The 24955-nt window shown below is 44.9% G+C and overlaps 1 protein-coding gene across 1 annotated transcript in view; it reads right to left on the reverse strand.

Annotated features, from left to right (window-relative positions):
• Window positions 1-1857: 1857 nt before the first annotated feature.
• CRAT (carnitine O-acetyltransferase) overlaps window positions 1858-24955 on the reverse strand; it is a 37279-nt gene continuing 14181 nt past the window's right edge. The window contains exons 5-14 of the mRNA XM_056860608.1: window positions 22576-22741; window positions 19879-20053; window positions 17544-17722; window positions 16392-16492; window positions 13122-13241; window positions 12365-12487; window positions 7820-7955; window positions 5880-5942; window positions 3090-3227; window positions 1858-2083 (exon numbers count right to left, since the gene is read on the reverse strand). Of these exons, the coding sequence (XP_056716586.1) occupies window positions 1868-2083; window positions 3090-3227; window positions 5880-5942; window positions 7820-7955; window positions 12365-12487; window positions 13122-13241; window positions 16392-16492; window positions 17544-17722; window positions 19879-20053; window positions 22576-22741 (1417 nt within the window). The 3' untranslated portion in view covers window positions 1858-1867. The remainder of the gene's footprint in view (window positions 2084-3089; window positions 3228-5879; window positions 5943-7819; window positions 7956-12364; window positions 12488-13121; window positions 13242-16391; window positions 16493-17543; window positions 17723-19878; window positions 20054-22575; window positions 22742-24955) is intronic.

The raw sequence follows: 24955 nt of genomic DNA on the forward strand, positions 1-24955 counted from the left end.
CCTGAAATGCCATCCCTGGGACGTGACAGCTGTCAATCAGTGACTAATCAAGTGTAGTTTAGAAGCAAGCCACAAATCCCAGAGTAACAATAGCTAGATTTAACTGGATTTTAAAATCCTCTCTTAACATCTGGCTTGGTTCTCATAACAGATGTTGGAGAAAACTCAGCCATAAATGATTGGGCTGACATTCTCAATGAAATCTGTTCTGAGGAATGCGGGGGGTGGGTGGGTGGGAGACGACCCCTAGATCTTCAATATCCTTCTATGGCCTGTAGCTTAACTCAGTAATTAAGTAAAACTGAAAAATATTCACTGCAACCAATACAATGTGCATCCAGAACTGTTCTTCCTTAGAACATTCTCACATATGAAACACTAAAGAAGGCCCAGATTTCAGATCTGAGCCATAACGTGTGGCATAGTTTTCTTATTAACAGCACAACTAAGCAGGGCTGCTTTCGTTCTAAGCCCATGGACTTGAATTGATTTAGAAGGGTGTAACTGGCTTGGATGGTCCTACAAGATTTCCAGAATACACAACACTCTCTCCAAAATCCTGGTGTACCCCAAACAGCTGACTCTTCTCCTGGCTCTCTTAAAATGTTTTCTTCCACTGCCCACTTGGCACCCTCCAGATCGAGGTGCCACATGCGCCAGTCTGCTCGGCTGCTAAAAAGCCATACTGTTAAATTTCTCTCATAATTAACGTTGCAGGCATTCTCAGAGTAATAATTACCCCCATGTGGTTAATGGCTGCATGGGGCAACATTGCTTTATCATTAACATCAACAAAACCGTTTTCTTTTTGCTAACAGATGCACAAATGTGTATAATTCCACTGTAATGTCATTTAAAACAGAAGTTAAAACAGGAAAGCAGCAAGAATACAGCGCTGTTTTATGGCTGGGGAAATGGCGAAGCCCTGACATTCAAACATGTTGTCAGTTTATAGAATCTGGGTCCATGGCACTCAATCAATATTGATCAGTGTAGAAGCATCCCATAGTTTTCATCTGCCAGTTCCCAAGGCTGTTGGAAAGTCTTACCAAAGAAACAAGATGGTTAGCCTTGCTGACATTCACATCCTGGAGCCTCAGAAAATATAACCAAACCAGAGATCTATAGCAGAACAGCCAGAACAAACAAAATGATCTTTATGATCCAATGCCAAAACTGCCAGAACTACCAAAGAGAAACAATTACGCTGAGAGACGGTTTGCAACAGATTCCCCTCCCGTAAAAAACCACAACAATTTAAGGGGCAGATTGTGGCAGAAAGTGAGTGGGAAGATTACGTGTGGAGAAAAGGCACAGAGAACACAACTTCTGGGAAGATGAGGCTGGACAGAGCCTCCTCCGTCTAGATGAGCACCAAAACAGATCCTAATGGGATAGGATTTCCTTACCTCCCTTTTAACAGCTCTAAGCACACCTGGGGAGGGCCAGAACTGCCTGACCAAGACCACCAGAGACCCTCAGAAAAAATCTGGAAGAGCAGAAATACCAGAAGAAGCCTCAAAGCAATTCATCTGCTTATCAGCAAGGGCAAGGAAATTAAAACACGCAAAACAAATTCTCCAGCAGCCTACTGGAGGAGATAGCTTCTAGGAGGACGGATGCATTTTGTATATTCTTCTTTCCACAGCACAAAAACAAATGCTGATCCCCCACTTCTGAAGAAGTGTCTCTTGACTTCTCAAATCTCTGTTCATTCCATCGGTTTCTTTTTCACTTTGCAATCTGAGGAATTTGCAGAGACGACAGACACAATGGGGGCCCAGTCCCTTCTGACTTTGGATGGGGGAATCCACCCACACCTGGAGGCAGCACGCTGGGCTGGCTTTCAGCTGCACGTCTCTTTCTCTCAAAGTTTGGATTTGGGGTTTGACTGGAGCAGCTGCCTCATGTCCAACAAGGCCTTCTCCAAGTAATGTGCCAGCCGGGCAGCGTTGGTTTCAGCGCAACTGTTGAAGGCCGAGATTGCAAAGTTGATGTGCTCAGCCATGGGGTTGTAGCAGACGCCATAGCCGTCTGGGACGACCGGGCCAAAACACATGACGCAGTCTGTCTTTGCAGGGACCTAGAGGGAAAAAGAGAGAGAAACATACAAATTTGTGGTTTCAGGTAGGTAGTTGTGTTAGCAGAACAAAATCCAAGTCCGGTAGCACCTTAGAGACCAAGAACATTTCCCAGGGTTTAAGCTTTTGCAAGTCCAAGCTCACTTCATCAGACACAAATGAGTATGAAGATCCATCAGCCCTTATACCCAGGTGAATATAATCAGTATAAGGCCTGATCTTCATTCAACTTTGTATCTGACGAGGTGAGCTTGGACTCACAGAAGCTTATATTCTGGCAAATGTTGTTGTTATGGATTCAGTCACATTTTGCCAGCTGCAGACAGAGAGCTCTACTCTGACCAGCTGCAGCTCTCCCAGGTCTGACCTTATGATGTGCAGTTCTTCAAAAGAATTTGGCGTTCACCAGAGGGACTGAAACATCTCCCATTCCTGCCCCAGAGAAAGCTCTCCTTGACCCCGATTGCTCTCACACCCCTGCCTCAGGTTTGGACCCCCCAAACACACATTTTCAAAACTTTGCTTCACCACCCTAAGGGCTAGAACCTTGCTTTGAAGATGACAGGAAGTGAAACACGGAGATTGCCAGAGATCCCTTGTACAAATCTGTGGTGAGACCACACTTGGAATACAGTGTACAGTTCTGGTCACCACACCTAAAAAAGGATATTGCAGAGCTTGAGAAGGTGCAGAAAAGAGCAACCAAAATGATCAGGGGACTAGAGCAACTGCCCTTTGAGGAGCAGTTAAAACTTTTAGGGCTGTTCAGCTTGGAAAGAAGGGGGTTAAGGGAAGACATGATAGATGTCTATAAAATTATGCATGGTATGGAGAGAGTGGACAGGGAGAAGCTTTTCTCCCTCATAATACCAGAACACGGGGTCATCTGCTGAAGCTGGAGGGTGAGAGATTCAAAACAGACAAAAGGAAGTATTTCTTCACACAACACATAGTTAAATTGTGGAACTCCCTGCCCCAGGATGTGGTGATGGCAGAGCCATGACTCACCTGGCTGGTGGAGAGGTGGAAGTGCAGGGCAACCGCATATGATGTGTCCATGAAGAGTTCGGGCATGCTCACAAGGTCCTCGATGGCTTGTAGCTTCAAGCCCAGCAAGTGGCGATCGATCGCGTTCCCATTGATCGCCTGAAGGGAGAAGAGGTGGGGTTGGGGGGGAAAAAGCAAACAGCTGGGTTGAGTGAGGAACAAGATGCTTTATGGTCAGGATGGTGTAGCACAGTTACAAATCTGACCTTTTAATTAAAGGGAAAAAAATGCTAGCGCAAAGCCTAAATTGCATCTGAAGTCTTGGGCACATGCTTGTGAATTCATGCAGGTGGGACACCCAACGCCAGAGCTCTGCTGCCCTTTTATTCTCCTACAACCTCCTCCCTAGATAGTAAAATATTGTGGATGAGTTTCCACTGTAGTTCTGCCTCATAAATATTACAACCAGACCCATTGTGACATTTCTTTCTACTTAACTCTTCCCTTGACATGATCAGGCATCTGTCCCTAGCATCCCCTAAGCAAACTCATCCAGACAGGTAGATCTGAAGCAGTAATAGTTTATTAGGAGCAAAGAGACAGATTTAAGAACTGACTGCCTACAGGCAGGTGAGGCTGATAATGGCAAAACATAGGCAGGTTACATGTTTAAAAGCACTACAGGCTGTGAAGGTAAACATGGCTCAGCAACCCTGAGATAAGCGATTCCCAGGAAGGAAGACTAAAATTAGCGCAGCTATAGAAAACAGGACAAGCGAAACTGTACACAGACGCTTACAGGCATGAGAACCAAGGACTTGACGTATAGCCAGAAACTGGCCTAACTCATGTCAAGAGCCTTTACCCCTGCTGACTGCAAAGGCCTGACATCCCTCCGTCATGGAACTGATGATGGCCTATACAGAGCTCTCTCATCAGGGCCCACTCTCTGTTAATCGTATTTTCATCCTGCCTCCCCTCCAAGGGGCTCATGGCAGCCTACATGATTCTCCACTCCTCCATCAAGCCTTCACAACAACCCTGTGAAGTGGGTTAGGCTGGAAAATAATAACTGCCTCAAGGTCACCTACCGAGCTTTTAGGCTGAATGAGGATTTGAACCCAGGTCAATCCAGTCCTCGGTTGATGCCAACTAGTACACCACAAAGGACTGACCAGACCTAGATCTGCTTATATTCTGTAACATCACTTTATCCTGTGCACACCAATTTATCCTGGGACCCTGAGGCCTTTTCTCTTTAAGAGAAAATAGGTATGTTCTGGGGGAGGGAACATCTTTAGGCCCTCCGAATGGGATCTGGACTGAGTTTCTGTTCCTCCTCTGTTGCAGTTATTTAAGCCTGGGCATGGCTGGGGATGCAAACCTCTGTCCCACGCCAGAGGGGCACAAGCTCAAGGGCTCTTGGCCCTTAGCCCACAGCCCCTAGTGACCAGCCCAGTAAATCCAAGCCCATCCTAGTACCTGGACTCGTGCTTGGATATTCTTTCTTCTTGGCCTAAATTATATAAATTACTGTTTCTTTTGTAAGCTGCTTAGAGTCATCCCCGCTCCCTAAATAAATACCTAAATAAAACGCAAAGAAGAAAGGAGGCATGAACAATGTGTAACTGTGTGTGAGTCAAGTCAAGTTTATTAATACGGTTGACTGACCAATCATGTGCCAGCACCTCAAAATTTTCAGACACAATAGTTTTGCACCACAGAATCACATACTGCCCGTACATATAAAGGTGTAAGGTCAATAAAAGCAACCCCTGGGTTAAAATTATCACATTAAAATTGATAAAATTGTAAAATATTCTAGCAATCATTCTCCAATAAAGCTCTGCGCATTTTAATAGCAACAGCACAGAACTTGGCAGCTTGGAGCGTAAGCTGAGGGTCTTCTAATAGGAGCTTCTTTGCCAAAAGCTCAACTGACTCATCAGGGATTTTACCAAGTAGGGGGGAAATAAGCTTTGATCTAACTTCGTGGTAGAATGGGCAACATATCAGTGCATGTTCGATGGTTTCAATGTCCCCTGTTCCACACCGACATAACCTCTCTGATCTAGGAATCTTCTTATATTTCCCTTCTAAGACAGCCGATGGTAGGGCCTGGCATCTGGCAAGGGTAAAGGCCTTCCTATAATTAATAGACTCAATATGATAAAAATAAGCTACAGGTGAGACCAAGTATCTAGATTTATCAGGTGCTAGGAAAAATGGTGATTTTCCAAGGTCTGTCTGGCGTTCAATGTCTTCCACCCTCTGCTTCCAGAAACTTGATGCTTGGTCTACGCCCATGGCTAACAGGGTAGGTGGAGAAAGGCCCAGGCAGAACATTTTATTAAGGACCATCTTTAGTCATGTTGTCTGGAACCTATCCTGTAGAAGTAGGGGTAGCAGTCCTTGAGGGATAAGATTTAATTTGAGCCAAAGAATAATGGAAGCAGTACAGACCCTTGCCTCCACCCTCACCAGTCCTGCCTCCAGTCTAGCAGTAGCATTTGATATGCAACGAGGTAAATGGAGGGCTGCTCTCAAGAATTTAGATTGAACCCACTCCAGTGGGACAAAAGTAGATGAAGGTGGCCCAGACTGTGTGTGAGTGGGGTGAGGGAACCTCAGGCAAAAAAAATGCTAGAAAGAAATAACTGCAGAGAGCAGAGAATTTTTGGAAACACTGTAACACCAGGGTAAGAAATCTGCAATTGCTAGCTCGTTCCAATCTATGAACAGAAAGCTCTGGGAAATTGCTTTGCCACAAGGAAAGGGATATGGAGAAGGGATATTGACAGAGGCACTCACCAGGTCAGTATATGCTCGGTGGGCTTGGGTTGCTCTCCTCAACAGTTCTGCCTTCTCCTGGTCCTAAGGCGATCAAACAGCACAGCTGGTGAAACCTACCCTCCGTCATCAATCATCATTAATGATTAAAAACAAAGGGCCTGAAAAACAGGCTTCATTAAAATAACTGGAGAACTAAGTCTTGTTGAGATTAAAAAAACCATATCATACAAAGTTGATGAAAGACGAACTACACAATAAACCACACAAAAGACCAGAAGCATTTCGGCCACTGGGGTCTTCTTCAGTGGTCGCCGATATATGAGCTTAAAACCCTCTGCCTGAGACCCTGGAGAGCCGCTGCTGGTCTGAGTAGGCAATACTGACTTTGATGGACCAAGGGTCTGATTCAGAATAAGACAGCTTCATGTGTTCATCCCACATCCCAATAGTATACATCAGGGACGTCAAACTCAATTTTTATAAGGGCTGGATATGACATAAATGCCACTTGGTTGGGCTGGGCCATACCTCGCCAGCCCAGATTAAGAGTGGGGGGTGGCTGGCTGTTTCGGCTGTCTTGCGGGCCGGGTAAGAGCGCTCAAGGGGCTGGACATACACCCCTGGTATACCTTATAATATATTTTAAGAACCCTCACCAGGTAGTTGTTCGCTTTCTACTGTGTGCAGCTTAATACAGATTTCAAAAAGAAGCCATGAATCTTGTATTTCAGTTATAATATTGACTCACGAACAGTGCAGTGTTTTATATAGCCTAGTACAGGTTTTACCATTCTTGTCATTACAGCTAAAGTTGTTTTGCAGAGGTAGAGACTGCAAAAAATAATTGCATGTGTATCACCATCCTCCCCACCCCCATTGCTGAGGTCAGGCTAACAGTAGGCACAGCATGGGGGCCATGAGAATATGTCCTGGAGAGGAAGGGAAGGAGAGCTCAAACCTTGCTTGCTCTTCCCGTAAGTGTGGACTTCTGGAGGTAACAGTACTGGGGGAGTTGTAAGAGTCCAACAAGATAAAGACCCATAAAGCACTTCAAAAGAGCTGGGTAAATGCTATATATTATTAATGAGGATCCACTTATCCAGCTATCCCCAATCCACCTCTCCCCAGTCACTGATGAACCTTTTAGGGATAATGGGGTAATATCACCACCATCATCAAGTCTTTATTGCATTAGCAAAAAACAAAAACAAAAAACATAGCAACAATATAGAATAAGGTGAAAATTCCACCAAAATAAATAAATATATGTATGTGCGTGTTAGATATAACCCAAAATATACACACACACACACACACACATACATAGTCAAAGTCAAATTAATTGTATAAGGCCATAGGCCATTACAATCTAAAATGTAACAAATCAAACAATTTAACAGCAAATTAATGTATACAATATCATTAAAAGGAAAACAAAAGTTTAAAAATTAGAGCCATTCGGCCCTATCCAGTTTTTTCACCTTTTGTGATTTGGTTCGCCCTGATTTTCTTGGCCACTAGGCCGTACAGTGCCAATCTTTGAGAAATATAATGTAATATATATATTACAGTCCAGAGACAAATAAAAGATGACAAGTGACCCAGAGTGGAGTAGTCATAGGTCAAACATCCTATGGTCAGCATGCCCCATCACCTGTTTATCCTTCTTGCCAATTGGAAAGTGATGAATTAATCAGGCAATACTCAACTGCCCCCCCTCCCCCAGGTCTTGAAGGGAGTTTTTCCAAGAGCCTTCTTCCACAAAGAGCCTTCTTGTTTAAATTTATAGGAGACACTTATTTGCTTGCTGGAGAAACTGTTGTGGCTATCTTTAAACGACTTAACCTTATTTCTAATAAGCTTGACCCACTCAGACAGGATCTCAATGCACTGAGCCAGAGAAGATTAATGTGAGGAAGTCTCACTAGTGGGTTGAGATAGGAACCAGCCTCCAGTACCTGCTTGCCAGAATCATCCATGGCTGCCACAAATGCAGCAGAGTCTATAGAAGCAGAGCGGATTGTGTCTGTCCGACCCAGGCGGAACATCCGGAGAGAGGCACTCTCATAAGTAGCACAGACCTGCCCGTACATCCTAAAAGGAAGACAGAAAAAAACAACCCAAGGGGGTAGTTCAAAGATATTGAGTGAGGGAGCAAATCATCTACGTAGGCAAGCAACAGAAAGGGCCTCTTCAGACAATACATAATTCTTTGAAGCTAGCGTGGTGCAGTGGTTAAGACTAGTGGTTTGGAGCAGTGGACTCTTATCTGGAGAACTGGGTTTGATTCCCCACTCCTCCACATGAGCAGTGGAGGCTAATCTAGTGAACTGGATTTTGTTTCCCCACTCTTACACATGAAGCCAGCTGGGTGACCTTGGGCTAGTCACACTCTCACACTCTCTCAGCCCCACCTCCCTCACAGGGTGTCTGTTGTGGGGAGGGGAAGGGAAGGCAATTGTAAGCTGGTTTGATTCTTCCTTAAGCGGTAGAGAAAGTCAGCATATAAAAACTACTTCTTTTTTCATGTTACACAGTGTTCAATGCTGGAACAGTCTCCCTCGTGAGGTGGGGGATTCTCCACCACTGGAGATGTTTAAGTATCATAGAATCATAGAATTGGAAGGGACCACCAGGGTCATCTAGTCCAACAATGCAGGAAATTAACAACTACCTCCCCTCACATCCCCAGTGACCCCAACTCTCCCCCACCATGCAGGATCCCACAATCAAAGCACTCCCAACAGATGGCCATCTAGCCTCTGCTTAAAGACCTCCAAAGACGGGGACTCCACCATCCTCTGAGGCAGCACATTCCACCATCGAACAGCTCTCACCGTCAGAAAGTTCTTCCTAATGTTTAGGTGGAATCGCTTTTCTATTAGTTTAAATCCATTACTCCATGTCCTAGTCTCTGGAGCAACAGAGAACAAGCTAGTTCCCTAATCAACATGACATCCCTTCAAATATTTAAACATGGCTATCATGTCTCCCCTCAACCTTCTCTTCTCCGAACTAAACAAACCCAACTCCCTAAGTATCTCCTCATAGGGCATGGATTCCAGACCTTTGACCATTCTGGTCGCCCTCCTCTGGACACGCTCCAACTTGTCAATATCCTTCTTAAATTGTGGAGCCCAAAACTGGACACAGTATTCCAAGTGAGGTCTGACCAATGCAGAATACAGTGGTAATATTACTTCCCTTGATGCAATACTATTGATGCAGCCCAGAATTGCATTGGCCTTCTTAGCCGCCATATTACACTGTTGACTCATGTTCAGTTTGTGGTCCACTAAGACTCCCAGATCTCTTTCACATGTACTGTTGTCAAGCCAACTATCTCCCATCCTGTACCTGTGCCTTATGTTGTTTCTGCCTAAGCGAAGTACTTTACACTTCTCCCTATTGAAATCCATTTTATTGCTTATGGCCCAGCTCTCCAGTCTATCGAGGTCATTCTGAATTCTGACCCTACCCTCCAGGGTATTAACTACCCCTCCTAACTTGGTGTCATCTGCAAATTTGATCAGCATGCTCTCTATTCCATCATCCAAGTCATTTATAAAAATATTAAATAGTACCGGTCCCAGGACAGACCCCTGTGGTACCCCTCTGGTCACTCCTCTCCAGGATGAAGTTGTGCCATTAATGAGCACCCTTTGGGTACCTACTTGTTGCGGATATTATGGTTGTCGCTCCTGCACTGGCAGGGGGCTGGACAAGATGACCCCGGTGGTCACTTCCAACTGAGATTAAATAAATAAGTAAAATTGAGGAACCCACTGCCACAGGATGTAGTGATGGCTATTTGCTTAGGAAGCTTTCAAAGGGGATCAGGCAAGTTCATGGAGGAGAAAGTCCATCAGTGGCTATTTGCCTGGATGGCTAAAGGGAACCTCCATGGGAAGAGGAGTATACCACTACATTAGTTGCTCTGGGGGCTGCATCATAGCTCTGGCAGCTACGCCACGGCTGAGGGGTTTCCTAAGCATCTGGAGAGACACCAAAGGAAACAGGACTTTTAAATGTCTATATAAATTTTTTCATTCCTCCACCAAAGAGCTCAGGGCAGCAGATTTTCTTCTCTCCTTCTCCTTTTTATCCTCACAATAACCTCCCAAGATAGGTTAGCCTGAGAGATGATGACCCGGTGGTCCACAAATTAAGCAAGGGGGCAAAGTGGGAATCTCAACCAAGAACTTCCTTGACGCTCAGTTGACCACCACACAAGTCAATCTGAAGCATTACATACTGTCAGGTAGTTTCAGGTGGGTAGCAGCGCTGGTCTGCAGTAGAAGAACAAGATTTGAGTCCAGTAGCACCTTATAGCCAACAACCTTTCTAGGGAATAAGCTTTCAAGACTCTTCTTCAGTTCCCTTCTTCAGGTATCTGTTGAAGGGAGCTTTGTCTCTTGGAAACTTATACCCTGGAAACCTTGGTGGTCTTCCAGGTGCTACTGGACTAAAATGTTGTTAAGTAGAAATTCAGTTTCATCTCAGACTCCCTAGGAGCCTGGAAAGACCCTCCAAATGTGAGCAAAAGCAGCTTTTCAAAAAACGTTATTTTATACCAATGTGCACAATATATGCCCCCCCCAATCTGACAAATTCTTCGCATTTATTTCACATCTGCCAAACTACAGAGCTTTCACACTTTTAGAAAAATGACTTTCTTGGCATGGACTTTTATGCAGATGTAGAAATCCTTCAAGACGCCTGGTTCTCTCACCGGTATCGCCCTCTCAAGACTGACCATGCATGCCAAGGGTTTGCCAAGAACTCGCATGCTGCTCAGGGAGGAAAGTTGGCACTGGGTTATGCTGCTGAACAATGCCATCAGCATGCCAACAGACCAAGAAGGGTGCTTGCGTGTGCCACCACGAGGCAGCTGAAAATTCAACTGTGCTGTTTACTTCCACCATGTTCCAGTGCATTTCCCACAAAATGCAGGCTGGATTTGTGGAACTCATTGCTCCAGGATTGAAAAAACAAATGTGTGCGAGAGAAGGGTGCTGATAGGAAAGGATTAAGGCCTAACTTCTGGTGGCACCATGACTGCAGGGTAGGGGATGGAGCAAGAAAAAAATCTCACCATGAACTTCCACGCTGGTTAACATTGGGTTGCTTTAATCCTACTGTTACTTCTGACACCAGCATCAGTGGCTGGGCAGGGAGAGGAGAGAGCTGTTGTGGGAAGTAGGCAGGATTAGGGCCTTACAATCGCCATCCATATAGGGACCAGAGTGAAGCAGTTTGTCTGTGGCTATAGCCCTGCTATGAACACATGCAGCTGCCTTATACTGAATCAGACCCTTGATACATCAAAGTCCATATTGTCTACTCAAACCGGCAGCGGCTCTTCAGCGTTTCAGGCTGAGGCCTTTCACACCACCTACTTGCCTAGTCCCTTTCACTGGAGATGCTGGGAACTGAACCTGGATGCCAAGCAGATACTCTACCACTGAGTCACAGCCTGTTTATGGATTGGGCCCAGTTTAGACCATATACCCTCTTGCTCTCAGTATTCTTAAGCTTTCAGGTCTTGCAACTAGAATGGACTGACAGCCTCTCAAAATCCTGGGCTGTTCCTCTAAGGCAATCATTCTCAAGCCAAGGGAAATCCCTTAAATAATTGAACGAAACCATTAAATTAGAGGAGGCCTCTGTTCTCTCTCTGTAAGTTATTGATCTGCCCTCGCATCCTTCCGCAGAGCCTCTGCTGGGGATGAATGCCATATGTGAATCGGGGGGGAAAACATCCTAAATTGTAGTTTGCAACTGATAAGCAAAGGAAAATCTGGAATCATGGTCTGAAATGGGTTTGCCAGCCACGATTTGTGCCAGCTATTTACTTACTTCATTTATACCCCACCTTTCTTCCCAACGGTAACCCAAAGCAGTTTACAGTGTTCACCTATGCTCCATTTTATCCCCACAACAACCCTGTTTGGTAGGTTAGGCTGAGAGAGTGTGACTGGCCCAAGGTCACCCAGCAAGCTTCTGTGGCAAAGTGGGTCTCCTAGATCCTAGTCTAACACTCTAACCACTACACCACATTGTGATATCTGAATATCAGTGGCAGGAGCCAACTTCAGAGGAAGGCGTTGGCCTTTATGCCCTGTTGGACCCCCAGAGGAACTGGTTGGCCACTGTGTGAAACAGGATGCTGGATCCAATGGACCTCTGCTCCGATCCAGCAGGGCTCTTATGAGCATTCATGAACCATAGTTGTTGCGACTGTGGTTCCACTCAAAGATACTGCTGTACCAGGAAGCTGGGAGTAGATGAACAAAGGACAGAAACCAAAATACACAAGTTGATCTAATCCCTGATATGGGTTGAAAACTAGGGTTAGTGGAAACCATGATCTGGCACAATGTCTGAATGGAGTCCACTTGTTGCCATAACCTGAGAAACTGTCACCATAACCCTAACCCTGCCCTTGATGTTCTCAGGCTAGGGAGAAGCCAGGTGCCCCCACCCCCTTGCCTAAGGCTTACCTGTAATACGCCAGTTGCAGAGCAATCTGGATAAAAGCATCTGGACTGATCTTCACTGACTTGGGGAAATTCTTCCCAAAGTAGTGGAAGACGAGCACCTTGATATCCAAGTCGTTTACCATGCTGCGAAGGGCCAGAGAAAGAAAGAAAGGGATTGGCTTGGAATACTGGCGATGTGCAACAGAGATTCACTCGCAACTAGCCATTTGTCTCCTTGTTCAGATATTCTGCCTGACACAAGGTACTAACTTATTTTTCTGGCTTATTTCAGAAACAGATGTATTTATTCCACCAGGCCTTTGGACACCGAGATTGTTTTGCTGTCAGTGTCCTGTGGTCAATATTAATTTTGTCCCATTTTTATCGGTTTTACAGTTGTTGCAATAGTTTCCATTTTTAAAAATTTTTTTTTTAAAATAAAACAATTATTACATTATTACATACATGGTTTTTAAAAATAATTATTACATACATGAACTCAAGAGTACTGTTATTAAAAATACATGGCAGGAAGGTCAACAAAAAAGATTGCAAAGTATATAAGAACAAATAATCATTTCAAGCCTATTGAGAAAAAAACCTTGAAGTTTAACAGCCATGGGGACTAGAAACTTGGGTGTTTTGTTTGTTCTCATAGTAACTTGTAGTGGAAATTCTCAGAGTCCTATGATAGATAGCATGGCATAGGGGTGGGTGGGTTTTCTAGGCGGCTCCTTTCACACTTTTCCTGTGCAAGCCCCTCCCCCCTACAACTCACATGTTCAGGTTCTGTTTTGCCTTCTCAATGTCATTTTTTATTTCTGGGGTGATGTTAAACCGTAGCTTCTTGGGCATTGGCAAGGGAACCATGGGAGATCTCACCAGCTCAGGCTTCTTCCTGACAAAAAACACACACACACACCACCAGAAGGTTAAAATTATTTCACACCCTCATTATATTTATTTATTTTATGGATGCCCTGCCCTGCCCAGCAGGGCTTAGGGCGACTTCCAACAAGATAAATACAATAATTCATAAAAACACATCAACATTAAAACATTAAATAGAAACTTTAAAATTTGTATATATGCCTTCCCTTCCAAGGAGCTCAAAGCAGAATACTTATTTGCTTCACTTTTATTTATTTTTTATAACCCATCTTGCTCCCTAATGAGGACCAAGAGCAGCTTACAACATTTTCTCTCCTCCCTTTTATCTTCACAACCACCCTGTGAGGTAGGTTAGGCGGAGAGTGTGCACCTAGCCCAAGGTCGCCCAGCAAGTATCCACGGTAGAGTGCAGATTCAAGCCTGGATCTCTCAGAATCTAGACTGACACTCTAACCACTACACCACACCAAGTTCTGAGACAAGACCATAATCAGAAAGTGTGGAAAAACAGTGCGGGTCTGTACTGAAGAGCCAGGTCTGGGTAATGGAATACCCATGAAGATGACATCTGTGGCATACTCCAAAAGATGCTTGTTAATTGTTCATTCATTATGGATGCAGATTTAGTGGCAGTTTTAAGTCTTGTACAGGTATAGTATCCCCTGTCTGGACATCCTTTATCTGGATTGATCCAAAAACCGGACCCTTCCAACCGGCGTTTAGGCAGATCCATGTTGCCTGCTTTCAATGTTTCCTTTCACTTAAAGAAGTTAAATACAGTGTACACTGCATTGTAGGTGGAGACTGAAAGCCTGTCGTTCTTAGTTAGTTTGTTGTTGCTCATGTTTAACAGCTGATACAGGTATTCTGGTGAGACAGTTACACCTTTGCTTTCTGATGGTTCAATGTACACAAAATTATTAAAAATGTTGTTTAAAATGACATTCATGTATATTACATGATCTAAGGTTGACTCAGCCTTCCATCCTTCCGAGGTTGGTCAAATGAGTACCCAGCTTGCTGGGGGTAAAGGGAAGATGACTGGGGAAGGCACTGGCAAACCACCTCGTAAACAAAGTCTGCCTAGAAAACGTTGGGATGTGACGTCACCCCATGGGTCAGGAATGACCTGGTGCTTGCACAGGGGACCTTTACCTTTTTTTATATTACATGTATAAAGTGTATATAAAACATAAATGAATTTGGGTCCCATTCCCAAGATTTCTCATTATGTACATTCAAAAACTCCAAAATATTCCAACATACAGAAATATCCGAAATATGGACCACTTCTGGTCCCAAGCAGTCGAGATAAGGAATACTCGACCTATACAATAAAACTGCCGTACGACTATTTTTCGGCTGACCACTGGTCTTCAGTTTGACGTTTGTCCCTTTAGTATTTCTTTTATAGATGTTCACAGTATTTTGGGCTCCTTTTCTTGTACAGATGATATCTGTTTGGTCTAGATTGTTTTCTGTAATCATTTCAAAATGACTGCCCTGTTGGCCTGCTCAAACCTTGAAGGTTAGATAACGTTGTGAGTTTGCCATGACCTGGGTCGGCCGGATTGTTGGAATGCCCTGCAGGAACTATGTAAACTCCAAGTGCCGTTAGGTGAGAAAGAGAGTGCCCAAAAAGATTATGGAAAATATAATTTAAATTCACAATCACCAATGAAATAAGAGAGAATTTATATAAGATGTTTTATAGATGGTATATTACATCAGAGATGGTTAGTAAATTTAAAGGGGGAAATTCTGATTTGTGCTGGAAATGTGGAATGGAAAAAGGAACTTTTATCCATGCCTGGTGGGTTTGTAAAAAAATTAAAAAGTTTTGGAGAAAGGTAGTAAGGGAGACTAATAACTTGATTAATACTAAAATAAATATAGATCCAGCTTTTTGTTTATTAGGAATCCCTAGAGATAATTTGAATAGGAATGATAGAGTCATATGTCAATATAGTTTTGCAGCAGCAAGGATTATTATTGCAAAATCCTGGAAGCTAGTAAATAGACCTCTAATTAAGAACTGGAGAGAAAAATTATGGTTTTATATGCGGATGGCTAAATTAATAGATTCCCTACATGGGAAAGATGTGGAAGAATTTAAAACTATGTGGTCAAAAGCTTTCGCATACTGGGATAAGCTGGCAAAAATGAATTTTATTAATATAGTGAACAATGTAGATTCAAATTTTGATAATTCAGATTAATGCTAAAATAATGTATTAATAAACTGTTTAGACACTTCTCCGGAAGTTCAACACGGTGGTGGGAGGGATTAAGGGCACACTGGTGGAGGGTGGGGGGAATAAAATGGGTAAGATAAATATAATAAGAATGTAATGATTGTAGTTTGGTTTTTTTTTTTAAAGTATATATATATAATTTTTTCTTATCATGTAGTTCTCTAAATTGTTATACTTTGTTGTTGTTGTTTGTTTTATTTTGTTTGAAAATATAATAAAAATGTAAATAAATAAATAAAAAGAGAGTGCCCAAAACAATAATGTAAGCCATGAACAACACACACAAAAGCTGTGAACCTTTTCTGATCACAGCTGGAACTCTGTGAAAAGCCCTGCGCCAATGAGCAGGCCGGGCTGGAATTGGGGCACGTATATGTCTGTGTCCAGCACGGAGCTGCACAGCACTGCCTCCAAAACGAGCTTGAGGAATAATTTGCTCCTGGGTAAGGAGTTCCAAAGGAGGAAGAGGAGGAAGAGAAAGAGTTGTTTTTTATATGCCAACTTTCTTTACCACTTAAGGAAGCATCAAACAGGCTTACAATCACCTTCCCTTCCCCTCTCCACAACATTCACCTGGTGAGGGAGGTGGGGCTGAGAGAGCTCTAAGAGAACTGTGACTAGTCCAATGTCACCCAGCAGGCTTCATATGGAGGAGTTGGAAAACCAATCCGGTTCACCAGATTATAGTCCACCGCTCATGTGGAGGAGCGGGGAATCAAACCCAGTTCTCCAGATCAGAGTCCACCGCTCTTAACCACCACTCTCAACCACTACACCAAGCTGGCTCCTGCCCCCCAGCTGGCCTGCCCCCCGCCCCTTGGAGAAGTCCACCCAGAAGATAACTAACCATCTTCATGCCCAGGAAGATGCGCCACAATTATGGGAAAGTGACAGAGCCTTACGTGTACTCCACAACATGATCTACCAGGGCGACGAGGGGAGGACCCTCCGCGGGCGCGTGTTCATACACCAACCCGCACGAGCCATCCTCTGCAATGATGAACTGCAAAGCAACAGAGAGAGGTTAGGTGGCAGAGACAGCACATGGATTAACCAAAAGAAGGGAATCTTTGGTTTTGGGAGCTGCTCAGAGAATACCATAGATACGCAGCATTCTGCAAGAAAAATAGAGGCTGCCTCCTTTGTGCACAGTGAGAGAGAACTCCCTAGCGTTTGACAGTAGAAATCCCTAAATGGTGGCCAGAACTGTTAGCGGACCACGAAAGTTATTTCAAGGCTTTCGTGAGCCCAACATTTTTATCCACACAGAGGCTGCCCATTGTTCCTCTTCACAATTCAGTGATCTTTGGGAGGAGTAACTCTGATATATCTCTACGCTGAGTGCGACTGGATCAGTCACTCCAGATGCAGAAATGCAGCAGAACGAGGTTGCCTGTTTATGCTTGTATCCTGCCCTCCCCCTGCCCAGCGGGGCTCAGGATGGCTAACAACAAACGCAAGCAGAATAACTGCATCTACCTTTACATAATGACAATAAAATTTAAGACTATTAAAACAACAAATAAATCCAGCACATCACATCTAAAATCATCTAAGATGGTGCTAAATAAAAACCAACAACCCTGGATTAAAATGCCAAATGTTAACCCTACAGAGAACTGGGAGGGTGGGGGGGTGGGATAGCAGCTAATGGCAACCTAGGTGACAACTGGGATGGCTGGTATGGTGGAGAGAGACTGGGTTGCAACTCTGTATGTGACACTGTCCCAGGCATGCCTCATTCCAACCAGGCTCCTCTGGTGACTGATCATGTAGCCATTCCTGATACAGAAATATAGCAGAACGAACTGCCCTTGCATGTGGCTGCCTGTTGCAACTCTGTATGCAGAACTGCCCTGGGCTTGCCTCCTCCCAACCAGGCTCCTCTGGGAACGGATCATTCCGCAGAAAAATAGCAAAATGAACCAGCCTCAACTAAGAGGCTTGCCTAAAGCAAGTTTCTGGCTAAGGCGACAGCTGAATTGGCAGTCTCCCGGATCACAGGCTCATTCTTTCAGCTGCTACACTACACCAGCTCCCATAGCATCACTCACCTGAAGGGTTTTATCAAACCAGCGGTTTCCACTATTCCAGCGACTCCCCCCACCATGCAGCATCTGGGCAGCCACGCGGCTCCGGTAGATGTCGTCCGATACCCGGGGAATTGGTGCATCCAGACAAACAGTGAAGATGCTTTTTTCAATTGTGCGCACGGACTCTTTGTTGGTCTTATCTGGGAAGAGGAGGACATGGAGGAAGCAGGTCAGACAACAGAACTCCCAACCCATTTATCCCTGGCAGAACACGGGTACCCAGATGCCAGGGGCAAGCTGCCCCCAAACCAGAAGCCAGTTCAGTTCCTGGAAAAGGCATCTCTCCGAGCCTACCAGCAACAAAGTAGCAGACGCTGGAGGTTTGTATTAATGCAGAATGCAAAGAGTTTCAGTTTTCATTAATTTTAACTCTCACTAGGCTGGATCTAGACTAAATTTTCCACTAAAAACGGGAGGGGTGATTTCCGCAAATTCCCCCTTCCTACAGCAGACCCCTGGTTTGTCCCCATGCCATTCCTGAGGGTCCCCTATTCCCCAGAGCAGTGTTTTGAGGAAATCAATGGATGCAGTGGGAGAGGAGGAGGCAGGAATGTTCTGTTCCACTGCTGGAAGTACTTTCTGTTAGCAGAGAAATTAGTCTAGTTCCAAACCACAATCCTGAGGTGCTCTCAAGATTGAGCGGACCACCAAATCCACGGGCCATGTCTGCTACAGTTTTTATTATTCTTGCTTGCACGATTTTGTTCAAGAGGATGAAACCAAGACACTCCCACAGATGAGCTCACCCTTCTGCCTGACCTAGGTGGGCCTTCTGAGTGGAAGGAAACAAACCTAATGCAGAAACTCACGCAGAGATGCAGATGGCAGCCTTTTCCAAAAACAAACAATTTCACTGTGCATCTGCACTTGGAACTGACTGGCAGACCCAGTCACAGCCAACATAAACATGTGGTAGGATTTCCTGGCTCCAGTGGAGACTGAATGGAATGAGGCAAAACCAGAGGAATGACTCACACAGAGAGACAACTGGCAGTCTCCTCACACGTTGGGGCCTTTGGGTTCACTGAAGCCTGAAACTCTTTAAGGTATTCATTTCTCATGGCACCATGACTGCTCTCTTACAGCAGACAATGTTTGGAAAGGCTGGACTCTTAGAAGCGGATGGCACACCAAGGCCATGAACATGAATCAGGAAGTCTCTGGTTCTAATCTCACTTCTAAAATAAACTCACTAGGCAAGCTGCTTCCCCTCTGTCTCAGTCCCTCCACCTCCAGTATGGGGATAATATTACAGGGCTGTTATACAGATTATAATATATGCAAAAAGCTTTGAATATTCAAAGCTCTAATATACATTTTAAGTAATATTCTAAACTGAGAATCACAATTCACTAAAAATGAGGGAATGTCATACTAGTAAAACATTTTACCTGTTTTTTGTTTTTGTACATCTTGCCTGTGGGGTTTTTTTTTTTTTTTTTTTGCCAAATCTATCCTTTTTGCTAGTTTCCCTGAATTGTTTCTTTCTTTCATGGCAGTTTTACTATGCACCAAGTATAAGCAAAAAGAAGCATCAGTTTAAATGACTGGATTTGTGTTGGGAAAACAGATGACCACGATTATGTCCTGAACACCAAAAAACCATTAATAAACACCGACTTTGAGCCGAGGCAGTGGTCACACAATCTGCTCACACTGCTACCAAGAAAACCCGGCACACCAGCGGATGCCCACCATTTTCCACTTGCATACCCCTGGGCAGCCCATTTCCATACATTGTACCCCTCATATTACTCAAATATTTGCAATTAATATAGTTGCTGTTATTTCAAATGCCCTTTCCCACCATTATTCAATTTTTCGCTTACCCCCTATATGTCCTGGTTCTTACCCCTGGGGGTACGTGTACCCCAGGTTGGGAACTAAATCTGCCGAATCCAAATCTGCCAGGAGTGAAGCGGGCCTGCCTATGTTCTCCTTATTCAAAACAAAGTGTGAGATCCAGACTCGATTAAGGGTAGGTGCTACTCTCAGAGGAATGGAATCTTTTTGCCTTCCCCATCTTACTACAGCCCACTGATCTCCCCAAAACGTTGCTCCTGGAAGATGAGAGACCATTTCAGGGAACTCCGTGGTCTGCACCAGAGGCAGACAAGTTCCATTCCACTGAGGGATGTGCCTTCTGTTAACAGAAATGTTACTTCGGATCCAACCCTCAGTGTTTTTTTAATATCCAGTGGGTCTCCTCCCCCAGCGTGATGGTAGCCCAGAAAACCCCTGCAGCAGGTGGGGGGCGGGGACGACTACACCACTCTTCCCAGGCAAGGAGACAGACCTTTGATGAGGTTGCTGTAGGCCTTGGCCCAGCTATTGCGATGGTTTGTGGTCAAGATCCCAATCGGCTCCTTGTTGGTTTGTAGGGAGGTGTTCCAAATCTTCTCCAGCTGGATAAAGATCTGGTCAGTGGTCAAAGGGCTGCCATCACTGCTGTAAACATCCAGCTCAAAGAACTGGAGAAGAAGGAGGAGAGGAGAAGGAACCGTCAGTCACAATAAGGCACTTCACCACAGGCTATTTCTACGTGGAATAAAACTGAAATCCTGTAAAATGCCCCTCCAACACGATCCAGCCCACTTCCACAAAAAACCTGACATAACTTCAAAAAATTATGCTCAGGCTAGGGCTCTCTAACTGCTACATTTCACGCTGGTTGTAGTTTTCAAACAATGTTCAAAGGTAGCCTTGCACACAGAGTTTTACAGTAATCTAGCCAGTAATATAAGCTGTTTGGAGTCCTTTTTAGAAGAAAAGCCAGACAAGCATTTTAAAATGGAAACAAATAGGCTGCAGGAAGCTCAGTCCTAAGGGGAGGGGGAGGTTAAATGGCGCCAGGGGACAGTGCAGCCGCGCCGCCTCCTGACAAGTGCAGCAAGCTGAAAATAGAATTTAGACAGAAAACCCGTGGAACTCTCCATGGAGGTCCACAGAGCTACGTCTGCCTTTCTGCAAGTGTAACTCAGCGCCTGCAAAAAGGGTGTTCCCAGGCTGAAAGGGCTCAGGGAACGCCCCCATTGACGGCGGTGCAAGGCTTTGCGCTGGAAAAATGCTGCTGGCAAGGCAGCACCAGAGCCTCGCGCTACTGCAAGGCTCGCCAGAGCCAGCGTAAATGCCCCTACACTGGTGTCCGTGCTCACTTAGAAGGCGCAAGTGGCACTTACGCCAGCATAAGGTTCACACCGGCTCCTGAACTGCTCCACTCCCCACCTCTTCAGGATTGCTTATTAGTCACATGTCTGCCAAGTTAAAGTATCAAGTAGGATGAACATGTGTCAAACGTTTACAACAAAATACTCTTGGGGTTACGTTTGCCAGGTCCAGGTTGGGAAACACCTGGAGATTTGGGGAAAGAACCTGGGGAGGACAGGGACCTCAGTGGGGCACAATGCCACAGAGTCCACCCTCCAAAGCATCAGTTTTATTCAGGGGAACTGATCTGTGTAGTCTGGAGATGAGTTGTAATTCCGGGGCATCCCCAGGCCCCACGTGGAGGCAGGCATCAGTGGTGGATCTACTATGAAACTAATTAAGCTTAAGCTTCAGCGCTCCTAATCCAAGAGGGACTCTGAAGCAACTTTTTTAATGAGTGAGTTTTTCAACAAAATCAATGGACTTCGTGTTTGTTATTAAAATAAGGCTATTTTAGTGATAGAATCATAAGCCAATGGGTTGAAGTATTTAATATTGACCTTAGAATATGCTCTAATTGTCAGGCATGGGTCTGCAAAAGGAATGTTGTGGTTTCCCCAGGTGCCGGCCAAGGCCAGCTTCGTGCCCTGTAAACAGTGTGTTTAGACTTCTTTCTGTGGGAACTGTGGGAACTCTCCTAGCACCCTGACAGCTCCAGGGAGGGGGGTTGCCATGGTATCCAGATCTACCCAGATTTGCCCTTTGCTCTTCTATATATGCCCTGTACTGTACCCATAGCTTTTACTAGTGTCCATTTGACTCTTGGCTTCTGCTACCTGTGGATTTTTCTAATAAATCAGCTTTCTTTGGACTGTCTGTCTGCTGAAGTCTGTTTATGGGATTATCACAGGACTAGAGCTCAAACTAATACCCATTTCATACGGTCTCCAAATGTCCCTGTAATTGGTCAAATTTCAACATTTTCTCAGGATCTTGCAGCGCCCGAACCCCCAGCTGTCTGGGCTCCCTGAGCTCACCAGAATCTATTCATAGCCAACATCTGGGCAGCTGGATCCTTGAATCCTTCATTGGTGCTCGGCTTAATAGTTCTATAGCTCAGCCCTTAGGCTAGAGCCAATCGGAATCATAAAAAGACGTCTGAATTCTCAATTCAGGCTGCACTCGTCTCGCTTGTGCCTTTTAACACCCAAACCCAGATGTTCACCTCTTTATCCTAACGAGCCCCCTCTGATGACCTTGTACCCCTCTACTAGAGAATGACCCAATACAACTGCCATAGAACAGCCCCACTGAAGAAGATAACAGCAGTTACCCAGACCTCGTTGCTGGTGGGAAGGGGCTCATTGTATGGCCCATTTTCAAGGACTCCACCCCACCACCCTGTTCTCTCCGCCATTTGGGCCTCGAGGTCTTTGCAAGGGCAGCAGGGACCTTTAGACCTTGTTGGATGTTGCCCTGTTGTTGCTGGTTGCAAAGGGGCCCCCATAACCGTTCAAGCTTCAGGGTCCCCAAAAAGTAGGTCCACCACTGGCTGGCATCCCTACTTGGGATAAAAAGTACCAAACCTCTCCTGCCGATCGCTTCAGGCACTCTTCTGATTAGCCAGACTCACTTGCAGTATTACAGCTGGGATGAGGAGAAAAGTGTCGGCCATGACAAAGCATGCACCTTTTGTGTAAAAATTACACCCCCACATTTTACATGACACTGCAGAAGGGGGGATGCATGTGAAGACCAAACATGGTTTGTGTGTGTGTGTGTGGGGGGGGGTTCCATGTCAAGTCTGGCCTAGAGATGTAGGTGAAGATGAGGGGCACTTGGATACCTGGAAGTTGTGGACCACGGTGATGTGGGTAGGGGGCTTCTTTCCTTTTGAGTAGTTCACCACAGAGTCCCGTTTGGGGCCGGGGATGCGGCAGGAGGAGAGGAGCTGGAAGTACTGGTTCATGCAGAGAGGTTTTCCGCCAATGTATTCCACAGGAAGCGTCTCACTAGGGCAGAGAACAGAAGGGGTTTCAAAAATGGCTGCCTGAGGTGCCGGGAGTCCTCAGATTTTCTGAGGGCAAGAAGCTCAGACATAAAAGACCATCAGCATGGAGATAAGGAGGCTCCCCCCGCTTTATGAAAACCGGGCAGTTCTCTTAGAGGGTTCCACTTCAGATTTCAGGAGTGGGAGACAAGAGTCTCAGCAGGTTTAAAAACCCATTCTTGGGCAAATTATAGTGCTAAAACAAAGGGGAGGGAGAAAAGCTTTCTTTCTTTTTGTTAAAGAACGTTCATCACAATGACTCTCCTATTCCTTTTACTAAACAATAGTTATGGTATCAGCAGAGGCAAACACCCCCCTTTAAATGTTTATAAGCAAAGGTATTTGTATGTAGGCCTTGCTTACCTCATGAATAGGCCCATTACATTAACCACCACAACAGATACTTGGTCAGCAAGTTGGCTAGAAATATAGGCATGGTGGAAAAGAACTCAATGATAATATATACATATATTACAAAGAGCTCATGCATGTATTAAAAACAAACCTGTATGGCAACAAATACAAGGTTGGTAGTCTAAAACCACATGCCAAACACGTTTTAGGCCTTAATCAGTGGTCTAATAAAACATCTTAAGCACACAAACACACACTAACAGAACAATTTTGTAACAGCCCAGGTATGTATTTAGGGATGCAATCCAAATGAACTCTGTGCCTATGATGTCAGATTGTTATTAAAATGATTTTTTTTTATTGTAAAGGCGCACAAATGTGGAATACAGTCTGAATATTTCTTTGTGGATTGGGCTGACCTTACATACAATGTGTGCATGACAGTATCAACCAAATATTCCTGTAAACCTGAGAGGTGTAGTGGTTAGAGCAGTGGTTTAGGAATAAGACCATGTAGGTTTGAACTCCCACTAAGTCATGATGCCCACTGGACCTCTCCCTCTGTCCCTCTCCCTCTCCCTCTCTCTCTCTCACACACACACACTTAACCTGTCTAAGCTACTCCAGAGGGTTGTTGCAAGGATAAAATGGGGGAGGAAGGAAAATGTACACTGTCCTGAGTTCCTTGGGGAGGGGAATCAGAGAGATTGATATGGTTATTGTACTCGCCCCCTTGACATAGGGGAAGGGGAATTGCAGTGACCCCCTATTCTACTGAAACAGCATTCCTGAATCACCGTCTCCAACATAAAGGCAAAATTTTGTTCTTGACAAACAGCATGTACATCACTGAGGACTAGGATGCTAAACTGTCCTGGTAGGTCAACAACAGCCCTATTCTCATAACCTCCTTTTTTTTTTTTTTTTTACATGAAAGCCTAGCTATGAAGCGGCCCCTCCACGTAACAACTCCAGGTATGCTGAAGGCCCTTCCTGACAACAGGCAAAGGAAGCGGAAGGGCAGAGAAAAACACCTGCATAGTGAAGGAGCCATAACTGGTGGTCCTTCTAAGTTACTTTCTCTTCTCAGCACTTAGCTTTCCTCAGAGGTGGGGGAGTCAGAGAGAGATCAGGGAAAATAGACTGCAGGGGAAACCAGCCTGCCACTCCTTTCCCCCCAGTACTGTGCATGTGGGTAGGTCTGTGCATACACACACGGAGGACTCCAACTCCCTCCAGATTTGGTTGCCTGTTAGGGAAGCCTTTGGAATTCCCAAGAGACCAAGCTTTTAGGGGCACGTTTAACAGCAGCCAGCGTTTGCAAAAGCATTGAGTACTATACGGTCAAGTCCAGCATGCCTCACTGGCTTGTGTTTCTGGAATGGTAACTGCCTATGTGGTATTAATATGGGGTAGAGGAGAACACGTACACCACAGTGAGTTCCTTCCAGGAAGGAAAAACATGAAATGGGGGAAGATTAGCAAGCCAGCAGTAACTTTCAGGGGATTTCAAAATAATTTTTCATAGGGCATTATCATTTATTGGGCTCTGGTATGCATATTCGGAGGCAGAAAATGCATGCATTGCCCATTTCAAATGGAACGGCAACTGCACATATTGGGAGAATCGGGTGTTGTGTGTCTGTCCCATACATACAGTCACAGCACCTGGTATGTAATGACTAAAAATGGAAGCAGTAGAATAGATATTGTGATTCTAAAGGAGCTCACAGCCCACTTGGAGGCGTACAAGCCAGAAGCTGACTATTTTAGGACTTCACTTTACCCCTTTAAAACCCTTGGCTTGACAAAACATTAGTGT

The sequence above is a fragment of the Euleptes europaea genome, chromosome 14, assembly GCF_029931775.1.
Source record: "Euleptes europaea isolate rEulEur1 chromosome 14, rEulEur1.hap1, whole genome shotgun sequence".
Classification (NCBI taxonomy): Eukaryota; Metazoa; Chordata; class Lepidosauria; order Squamata; family Sphaerodactylidae; genus Euleptes; species Euleptes europaea.